This window comes from Mastomys coucha, unplaced genomic scaffold (genome assembly GCF_008632895.1).
Source record: "Mastomys coucha isolate ucsf_1 unplaced genomic scaffold, UCSF_Mcou_1 pScaffold6, whole genome shotgun sequence".
NCBI lineage: Eukaryota > Metazoa > Chordata > Mammalia > Rodentia > Muridae > Mastomys > Mastomys coucha.
The window spans coordinates 24,032,076-24,042,792 of record NW_022196912.1 but is presented as its reverse complement, the minus strand read 5'-3'; the positions used below and the strand labels follow the sequence as shown (position 1 = coordinate 24,042,792).

The window sequence follows — 10,717 nt, the reverse complement described above, 5'->3', positions numbered from 1 at the left end:
CCTCCTCTTCCTCCTCCTTCTCCTCCTCTTCCTCCTCCTTCTCCTCCTCCTCCTCCTCCTTCTTCTCCTCCTCCTCCTCCTTCTCCTCCTTCTTCTCCTCCTCCTCCTTCTTCTTTTCCTCCTCCTTCTCCTCCTCCTCCTCCTCCTTCTCCTTCTCCTCCTCCTCCTCTTCCTCCTGCTCTTCCTCTTCCTCCTCCTCTTCCTTCTCCTTCTCCTCCTCCTTCTTCTCCTTCTCCTCCTCCTCATCTTCCTTCTGCTCCTCCTCTTTCTTCTTCTCCCTCTTCTCCTTCTTTTTCTGTAAAATTCATCACATACTTTTGCACACTTGGGACTTCACTGATCTGTCCTGTGGAAGTGCTCCTCTACTTACAGCTGTGCTCCTCTGTCCTAACTGTTCCCTTTGAGTTGATATTCCAGCCTGGGAAACTGATTGGATTACTCAGATTCAGGCGTTTGCTTTTCCAGAAGAATGCTTTATAATAAGTTTCCTCCACCACATAATTTTCTATAATGAGACTCAAGAAGATGGAGTGACTTACAGGAAGTCAGGGGGAAGGGAGAATGGCAGTTGGGGTCTGCTTGAGGATCTGTGCTCCTGTCCCAAGAGGAGGAGACAGGTGACAGGCCAAGTAAGCACTTTGTAACCACAACCTTCTTTTCTTTCTCTTCTCTTCTCATTTCTTTCTTTTTTTCTTCCTCTTCTTTTTTTTTTCTGTATAAAGTTGTGTTTCTGCATGTATGTATGTGTACCACCTTGTGCTGGGACCTACAGGGGACCCTGGAACTGTAGTTAAGAGTGGTTGTCAGATGCCCATTGTTAGTGCTGGGAACAGAAGCTGGGTCCTCTGGAAGAGCACAAAGTGCTCTTAATTGCTGAGTGATCTCTCCAGCCCAGGTTTGGGTTTTTGACATAGGGTCGTGAGCAGCCCAGGCTGTCCTCAGACTAGCTGTATCTTTGAAAATGATCCCTCTGGCTCTTAAGTGCTAAGATTCCAGGCATGCACTACCACACCTGTGTCCTGATCACTTACTGAACTACCCAGAATCATGCATTACACACTCCACATTTATGAGAGCTAATGCATATTGCATTTCTCCAGAACAGAGCTCTAAGGTCCATGTGCTTCCTCATTCCTATGCCTTCTCTCCATTCTTCCTGTCCTTTCATTTTGTCCTTTATGGGGTTTCTGAGCAGTCCTCATGTCTCTTTCCCCTGTAGGATTGGTTTGTTGTGAACCCGACAACCACGAAAAGCTTCGAGAAGCTGATGAAGATAAAGCAGCGGCAGCAGGAGGAGGAGAAGCAGCGGCAGCAACACGGAAGGCGGCGGTCTCTGAGAAGGCAGCAGCAGCCATGCACAGAGGCTCCAGAGAGCCAGCTGGAGCCGAAGACAGGGAAGGAGCAGGGTGGGAATGAGGAGCTGGTGGGGTCCGAGCCAGAGCCAGCACCAGTACCAGCACAGCCCCAGAAAGCCGAGCCGGCCAAGACCACTCACAAACGAGGGAGGAAGTAGGCAGCCATTGATCGTGCTCCAGGGATGTGATGCAGTTGTCATGGGGACACGTGCAGGGGAGGCCTGAGTCTGGGGCTGGGTGAAGATGCTCTCAGTTCCTCTGTGTAAATTTCACAGTCTTCCTGACTCGTTCACTTTCTCCCCTCCCTGCCTCAGTAGGTTCATATTCCCTTGAAGTCCTCTTGCTTTTCTGTTGCCCAAAGAGCTCCCCTGGAAAAGCAGCTGCAGGTCCCCTTGCCCTGTGCAAGGTTAAGAGAGAAATCTTCTGCTGGTTTTCTTCATTCCTTCCTGTCTGCGTTATGAGCGTTCTTGGAGCCCCCACTGATTTAGTGCTACTCTACCATTTAGCTTATAAAACAGTTCCAAACTAATCTTTTTTTTTTTTTTTTAAAGCTGTAACAGGTTTTATCCTTCAGTGCTGTGACATAAGAGGACTAGAAAGGAGAACTGCCACTTTTGGTCACAGTGTGGCTCTAAACCTGACAGAGGCTGCTTGTCTTTAATTAGGTTTTACTGTTGAGAACATGGAAAAGCTAGGAGCTTGCTATGCTTGCTGTTGGAGCAGGGACTAATTGGACCCACAGACATGAGAACAGCCTGAGGAGTCTGTGTCCCAAACACTAAGATGGCCCTCCTAGACTGCCAGCATCCCTCACTGTGTTGATTCGGTGCCCTGGACCCTGGCAATGCCGCTGAGGCTGCAAAGCAAGGTGTGCAGTCCCTCTCCTCTGGCTTTCCTCACTTGTTAGGCCGTACCCACTTAAGTCGTGCGCGGCATCAGCCCACCTCTGTCTGAATGTTCTGAGAATACTGTCCTACTGTTTTGTATATGGAGTTCTGTCAGCTTTATATTGTGAGATTCTGACACCAGATGTAGATATTTCTCTGGAGCTGGAAAGAATGGTCTCTGTCCCTCAAGCCTATCTGGTGGTGTTCAGAGGGCTCTTCTCCTGTGAGGGTGGATGTCTTGGAACATGAGTTAGAGTAAGTAACCTTGTTGTCGTGTTTCTGGTTTCTCTTCCCCCTTTTGTGTAAATATTGTTCTTCTATATTCCCACCTATTGTGCGGCCTGTGCCACTTACCAAGCTAACTTTGATGTGGACAATACTACCTTTCCAAACTCTGAAAGGCCATTTGCCACCCTAAAGTCTCTGTTCTCTGTGCTCTTCTAAACAGCTTTCTCATGTGTGCTTTGTGAAGATCACTTTTCAATAATGGGGCATTAAAACTTGAATTAGGCACTGCCAGAAGGGTCATTTTGAAACAAGCCAAGGAAATTAGGTGTTTGTGCTACTCTTCATTTCTGCTTATGCCCTCGGTGCCCCTGTAGTAGGTGAGGGTGAGGGTTGTGGAGGAGGAGAAATAAGAAGCTATGTGAAGTTCTGGTGACAAGGACTTGGAGAATATTTGGCAAATAAAATGACTCTATCAGAAAGTCCCTGGTCCTCTTTGCTGCCACTGCTCTCAGACCCCTTGCTGACTCATGGGACTCAAGATGGCCAAGAACTGGGGGAGTTCCAGGTCATCTCAAGTGTTCCTCGGCTCCTGAAACCTGCTGGTCACTATGATTGCAGTAAAGGGAGCTGGGGAGGGGGTGGGGGGACATGGCCTGTTTGCTGTGGGCCTTCTGCAGCAGGCCATTTCCTTCCCAAGGCCAGGAATCAACAAGATTTTTATAGAACATCCTGGTCACACTATTCAGCTTTTAAAATTCATTAGAATAATATAAACAAGGGTGGCAGTATTTGGTACATATAGGATGTTGAAGTGTGTGTGTGTGTGTGTGTGTGTGTGTGTGTGTGTGTGTGTGTGTGATGGAAATGGATATAATTACTTTGAAAATGACTTAGCAGTATCTAATAAAGCTGAACCCAAGAAGAAGATCCAGCCCCAGGTGTATACTGACCCACCCACCTGTGCAGAAGATTTGCATGAAAAAGACAAGATGCTCCACATGTCTACCAAAATCTGTTCTCATCTTCCAGACTCACAGGCTAAAGGACACATGGCTAGACTCCATTTCCTCCTTGTTGCCCTTTCTGGCCTCCATATGGCAAGTGAGCAGCCAGCTATTGTCTCTGTTGGAGTCTGCAGAAGTGATGTGTGCACTGTGCGACTAGCTTGTACACAGGTCTTTGTTTGGTCCCTAGTACTGGGGGCAAGATTCTCATCTTCGTTCACTCCTCTGCTTCCTGGTACCAGGATGCAAGCTTTTCTGGTCTGCCACACCCTGCATGTCTGATAGACTAACATCTCCAAAAGTATGACTGAATAAACTCCTCTCTAAACAGGAAAGGAAGGTCATGTGCCACGCCCTTCTTTCTACCTAGTTAGATGCAATAGAGATGATGCCTCATATGATAGAAGTGTAACAGAGCAGAAGGGAATGGACTGAGTCACCTCCTGAAGGAGGACCATTTGTCAAACAAGATCATCTGAGACAATTATTTTTTCTTTTTTAAAAATTGAATCTGGTACATTATCTTTTCCCTCCAGATGGGTGGATAAAATGTGATAGTCACCCAGTGGGGTACTTTACTAGTTTGCTTTCTGTTGATGTACTGAGCACCATGACTAAAAACAACTTGGGGAGGAAAATGTTCGTTTTATTCTACAGCTTCTAATCTTTCATGAAGGGAAGGAAGCCAAGACAGGAGCCCAAGGCAGGAGCCTAGTGTGTTAAGAAGCCACCAAGGGACACTGCTTCCTTGTTCATCACAGTTTGCTCAGCTTGTTTCTTTATGCAGTCCAGGACCACTTGAGCAGGGGTGGCCCCACCCACCGTGGGGACCCAACCACATCCATTATTAATTAAGAAAATATCCCCAAAGGCTTACCTACAGGCCAGTCTGAAGGAAATATTTTCTCAATTGAGGTTCCCTCTTTACAGATGTCCTAGGCTTGTGTCAAGTTTAGACACTTGGATGCTGAGCATGGTAATCTATATAATATGGAGTGATTAAATATGTGTGTATGGGCATGCATGCTCAAGCGCCACAGTGAGCATGTGGTGGTCAGAAGACAATGTATTGCTCTGTGATTAATGGGTGACCAGCTTGTATACAGGCCTGTACTCATTAGTTAGGGTTTCATTGCTGTGAAAAGACACCATGACCAAGGCAAGTCTTATAAAGGACAACATTAAATTGGGGCTGGCATATAGGTTCAGAGGTTCAGTCCATTATCACCAAAGTTGGAACATGGCAGCATCCAGGCAGGCATGGTGCAGGAGGAGCTAAGAGTTCTACATCTTCATCTGAAGGTTGCTAGGAGAATACTGGCTCCCAGGCATCTAGGATGAAGGTCTTAAAGCCCACACCCACAGTGGCAATACCTACTCCAACAAATCCACACCTCCCAACAGTTCCACTCTCTGTATACATATACAAACCACCACAGTATGGGAGTCAGTTCTTACAATCTACTATATGGATTCTAGGTATCAAAACTGAATAGTTACCAGGGCCTCAGTGATGATTGTCCTAAGCTGACCAGATGAATACTTCAATCTGTCTGGGTGTGTCAACCAAGACATACTTGGCTCAAGAAAACCACTGAAGAAGTGTTCTTACTTGTGCAGTCCTGAAAGATAGTGCTCAGTGCTGATCCAACACTGCAGTAATATCCACATACTGCCAGTCCTCGTGTGTTTTCTGAAGCCACCATGTGGGTGCTGGGAACTGAACCCAGATCCTCTGTGAGAACAGCAAATGCTCTTAACCCTTCATTCATGTCAATAAGAAGAGACATGAGACAGGATCTTTATGTATCCCAGTTGGCCTTGGACTCACTACATAGAAGAGGATGCCCTTGAACTACTGGTCCTCCTGCCTCACCTCCAGAGTGTTAGGATTACAAGTGTGTGTTCTACTCTGTTGCTGCTGGAGACTGAACTCAGTATTCTGCACACCAGGTAGGCACTCTGACAGCTGAACTATACTCTCAGCCCCTCTCATTAACTTAAACATTTAAAATTCTCTCTCTCTCTCTCTCTCTCTCTCTCTCTCTCTCTCTCTCTCTCTCTCTCTCTCTCTCTCTCTCTCTCTCTCTCTCTCTCTCCTCTCTCTCCCTCTCCCTCTCTCCCTCTCCCTCCCTTCCTCCTTTCCTCCCCCCCATGTGTGTGCCCACGCCCTCAAACAGGTCTACACATAAACACATGCTACATCTATGCTCAACATTCAACTCTCTGCTCAAAAGCTAGCTTGATTACCCACCAAACAGCATCTCCCGAACTCTTAATCACCTTACTTGCTTTCTATATGAGTACAGGCATTTCTTCACATCGTTTTCCAAGACTGAGTTTCTCTGTGTAGCCCTAGCTTTTCTGGAACTCACTCTGTAGACCAGGTTGGCCTTGAATTCACAGAGATCCACCTGCCTCTGCCTCCTGAGTGCTGGGACTAAAGGTGTGTGCTACCACCATGCCCACGTTTTCACACTCTTCCACGAGAACATTAACTTCATAACACGAGAATCCTTGTTTACTTCAGTTTTGCTCTTTGTTCATTCCCAGAACGTAGTAGGTCCTGCTTTGACAACTCTTCACGGCTAACTTGACTGCTTTCTCTGTAATCAAAGCAAGGGTTATTCTTATGCCCTGGCTTTTAAGAGGCTGTCCGTTTCATTCTCACGACAATGGACAACATGGACAATTACACAACTGTGCATTGGAGTTATGCAGAAGATAATTCTGACCCAAGCTTGGCGGACCCCAGGTTACCCTTTTACCCAGAGAAAGGAACTAGAGTGGTAGTCAAGTTATCCAGAACGCAACTTGGGCTCTCCACTACTCCAGAGACTCTTCTCTCTTCAGCTTTCTCCTACTACAAGACAGTCTCTTGACAGACCCCTACCACATCTCCTTAAGATACTCATGTCTAGAAAGTGGTTCTTCTAGACTTTTGTCATTCCCAATACCAACAGACACACAGTGGTCTGAGGTCCCAGACTCCCCAGAAGCTGCAGTCCAGCCCCTCACCATAGAGACACCAAATCACTAGAGAGACTTCTGTGACATTCCATGAGGCCATTGTGCAGGGAACATTTGGCCCCAATCTCAGGAAAAGGATACAGTGGTAGGCCAGGGAGGCTTCTGTGGGATTTACCCTGTTGGGGTTGACTGGCGCTGATACCTAAGAAATGGGAGGGTTGGACAATTGAGAAGTTGTGTAGGGTGCCGGAGCGAGAGTCGGTGGTAGCCAAATGGGATGTAGGAGAAGAGATGGAATCCCAAACACAATGTAACTGCATTTCACAAGACAGAAGACCCAGGTCTGGGGGCGAATCCAGTCGACCTGCTAGGACTAACTTAGTAGCGGAGACTAAGAAATTATGTGATGTCAACCCTAGCTGTGCAAAGTCCTATCCTGTGCACTCCAGAGTAAAGACACCTCTTGAAAATCGTGTTCCCCGAAGGCAGACATGTGGCACCAGTTTTTTGGCAAAGACCCTCACTGAGCACCAGACTCGCCTCAATAAATGCCTGAGTTCTGGAACCAGGTAGGTACTGGGGGGAATGATGTGAATGGAAGGTCTCCTAAGCTTGGTAACAATGATGGAAGAAGATCCACTGGGAGATGCCTCAGTGGCTCAGGTGCCTGCCACATGACATGAAGACCTGAATTCAGATCACCAGTACCCAATAACAGAGCTGGGCAAGGCAACACACACTTATAACCCCTAAGGTTGGGGTGGGGCATAGAAATAGGCAGTTCCCAGATATTTATTGGCCAGCCATCCAGACTAGCCTAATCACTGAGCATCATGTATAGTGAGAGAATCTGCCTTAATTAGGGTTTCTACTGCTCTGACAAAACACCATGGCCAAAAGCAACACTGGGGAAGGGTTTATTTCATCTTTTTCTTCTGTATCATAGTTCATCATCCAAAGAAGTCAGGGCAGGAGCTCAAGACAGGAACCTGGAAGCAGGAACTGAAGCAGAAGCTGTGGACATAAACTGCTCACTTCCTTGAACTACTTTCTTATTCAGTTAAGGACCACCTGCCTAGGGGTGTCACTTTGCCTTGGGCTGGACCCACCCACATTAATCAATCTTTAATTTAGACAGAGACAGAGAGAGAGGGGGGGAGAGGGAGAGAGAGAGGGAGAGAGGTCTACAGATAGTCTGATGGAGTCACTTGTAATTCCTCCTCCCAAATAACTCCTGAATATACCAACTTGCCAAAAATCTTAACTAGCACTGACCCTTTCTGGCACATGATGGAAACCCAAAGGTTTAGTTTCCAGTTATTGTTTTCTCACTTGTGCCTAAAGAACTGATAAAAGAATATTTCCTTTGTTCTTCCTCCAGGTTTGCCCAAAGTTCAAAAGGTTCTCCTCAGCCATCAACATATCTTATGATTCTAAATGAACTTTTCAAGTCAGAGAGGCTAACGAAATTAGAGAACAAGGTAAAAAACAAGACAATCGAGGCACTGGAGAGCCTGGGCAGGAAAATAGAAGGGGCCAGGCTCCAGCAGGAGTGCCAGCTGCAAGGCAGCAGGCTGCTGCAGCACGAGGCCCTCTGTGTGAAAGCTGAGGAGAACTTCTTCTTGAGAGTCCTAGGGAAGCAAAATGAGCAGTGTAAAAAGAAATACTGCCAACTGTGGAATGGGTACATTCAGGAATGTGGGAAGATTATTAGAAGGAAACAAGAACTGATGCTCAGCTTCACCAAGCAAACCAAGGAGCTTCAAACACAGCTCTTGCAGGGAAAAGTCAAGCAGTCCCACTTGGGGCAGCAATTTCAGTCAATGGAGCACATTTCCTCCATACAGAAGAGCCAGGAGAAGAAAATCCAGATGTTAGAGAAGGAGCTGGAGGACATGAAAGCTGAAGCTATTCAGAAGGACCGCCAGGCACACTTGCAGTTCCTGCAGCAAAAGAAACACCTAATGAGACAGATACAGGAGCTACAGTTGCTGCAGGCAGGAGACCATGACACCCCGAGAGTTAGGCAGAAGGCCCAGCTCTTCAAGTGCACAGCCAAGAAAGTAAATTCAGAATTTTCCATTAGTGTCTGCAGAGAGAACCAGGAGTTACAGGAGGACCTATTGAAGCTAATTCAGGAGTACCACAAGCTAGAGTCTATAAAGCGGAAGCTAGAGATGTGGAAAGAGTGGCTGAAGGAGGAACGGTGGTATCAAGAAGCCTTAGTTAGGGGGAGAGGACAGCTTAAGGCAAAGAGGGAGAGAAGTCATACTTGTGACCCTTGCCCCTCAAACAAGGGTGTCCTGAGGCCACACTGAATCATCCTTCTTGCAGCAAATCAAGAATAAATGCAATGTAGTTTATTTATTAGCCAGAAAAATAAGACTCAGAAGTACTAGGTCCCAACACTGTCTTAGTCTACTGGGGAGGCTGTTGGATGGCCAGTAACACTGGGCCAGCTTGGAAAGATCACTGAGATTGTTCATGATTCTTCCATGTCCTGATGGAGCACTCCTGGGCAACATGGGGTCATTGTCATAAACACCAGTATTCAATAAACACCAGTATAATAAAACACTCTTCTGCCTCAGTCTGCTGCAGGGCTACCTCCTCATTCATGGAGGAAACAAAACTGGATGGTGTTCAAAAAAGCGAGTTTAATAGCAGGAAGCTAGACTTGAATATTAAAGTCTATGGAGCAAACTGAGGAAGGAAACATCCCCAGCAGAGATGAATACTGAGTGCAGAGGCCTTACAATTAGAGTAAAGTGAGGCATTAAAAACAAACGAACAAACTGTGTATATAACAAAAGTATAGCCAACAAGATGGCAAGGATGCTTGTAGCCAAGCCCAATGAACTGGGTGTGATCTCCTAAACCCAATGTAGAGGAAAGAACAGAGTCCTCCAAGTGGCCCTCTCACCTCCACATGAGCGCCATGGTACACATGCCCACTTGCATGCATATTCACTAAATGTGAAATCACCTTTTAAAGAAGTATGCTGGTGAGAGAATTTGGGGAAGGGAGGGGACGGTGAAGCTGGTAAGAGATACAGAGAAGCAGAAGTCAAGGAAACCATGTAAATGATGCTGTTGACTTCCACATCTGAAAACACAGTGGCACTATTTGCTCCAAAATAGAAGAAATGTCTAAGGGAGAGAGAGTTAAGAGGAGGTTCACAGTGAGGTAAATATCTAAGGTACTGCCTTTAAGAAGTTAGGAGGCAGAATATGGTTCAGATACCACGAATGTCTCCCTTACCTCAAATTACTCATGACATGCAGGTCTTGGGAGCTAATCTGTAGTGGACAGAACTGCCTTCGGGACATAGTTCAATCTCTCATCACCTTTTGTTTTTCAGACTGACCTTGAATTTGCTTTAACTTTCTTTTTTTTTTTTTTTTTTTGGTTTTTCGAGACAGAGTTTCTCTTATAGCCCTGGCTGTCCTGGAACTCACTCTATAGACCAGGCTGGCCTCAAACTCAGAAATCCGCCTGCCTCTGCTTCCCAAATGCTGGGATTAAAGGCGTGCACCCAGCTGCTTTAGCTTTCTGAGTGATGGGATTACAGGTGTTATATAAAAGGCCTTAAAACAAATTATCCTTAGGTTTGAGCATCTCCTGCTACCTCAACCTATTTTTAAAAAAAAAATTAAAAAGCAATGGGCCTGCTTTCATTTCCAACATAATGGGTGGGATTTCTCTTGCACTTGGAAAATGATTGATAGTCATTTATGCTGAGAGTAGGAATTTCAAAGCTTGCTCTTCTTTTTCTCTTCCTCTTCCTCCCCCCTCCTTCTCTTCTTTCTCCCCCTCCTCCTCTTCCTCTTCTGCTTTTGTTGAAAAGTAGGGAGGAGATCAAAGGTCGTCAGAGAATCTCCCCATATAAAGCTTCAACTTGCCATATGCTAATGCCACAGTCAAGAGATGGGTCAGTAATTACAGATGTTTACAGTCAATCTTTCCAACCCAAGTTCGATCCTTGGGACTCACATGGTGGGGAGTGTCGACTTCCACAAGTTGTCTTCTAACTTATACTCAAACTATGGCATGCATGCCTACATACTTGCTCACTCACATACCTGAGTGTAATTAAATGACTCCAAATGTAAATGTCATCACGGTTAAACTAACTGAACCGTATGGGTACTGCCAGAAAAATAATATTACCTGTATCTCTGCTGGAAAGTGACACAAGCCAGACAGTGGTGCCCGGAGAGGGCCTGAGTCAGGTAAAGACAATCACTATCCATTTGGTATGTTGAGATGGCA

The 10,717-nt window shown here is 46.1% G+C and overlaps 2 protein-coding genes across 2 annotated transcripts in view; both read left to right on the top strand.

The window, feature by feature from the left end:
* Znf512 (zinc finger protein 512) overlaps window positions 1-2,949 on the top strand; it is a 16,512-nt gene extending 13,563 nt beyond the window's left edge. Inside the window, exon 12 of the mRNA XM_031355906.1 lies at window positions 1,220-2,949. Coding sequence (XP_031211766.1) covers window positions 1,220-1,513 — 294 coding nt within the window. The 3' untranslated portion in view covers window positions 1,514-2,949. The remainder of the gene's footprint in view (window positions 1-1,219) is intronic.
* A 3,643-nt stretch (window positions 2,950-6,592) lies between these two features.
* Ccdc121 (coiled-coil domain containing 121) lies at window positions 6,593-9,019 on the top strand. Its single transcript, XM_031356550.1, has 2 exons — window positions 6,593-7,013; window positions 7,826-9,019. Exons 1-2 carry the CDS (start codon window positions 6,736-6,738, stop codon window positions 8,760-8,762), a joined length of 1,215 nt encoding a protein of 404 aa, XP_031212410.1. The 5' UTR covers window positions 6,593-6,735; the 3' UTR covers window positions 8,763-9,019.
* Window positions 9,020-10,717: the final 1,698 nt, after the last annotated feature.

Excerpts from the sequence above, each read along its gene's own strand:
- Ccdc121 (XM_031356550.1), top strand. The coding sequence starts at position 6,736 with ATGGAATCCCAAACACAATGTAACTGCATTTCACAAGACAGAAGACCC. Across the intron at positions 7,014-7,825 it reads TGCCTGAGTTCTGGAACCAG|GTTTGCCCAAAGTTCAAAAG; the intron begins GTAGGTACTGGG and ends TTCTTCCTCCAG.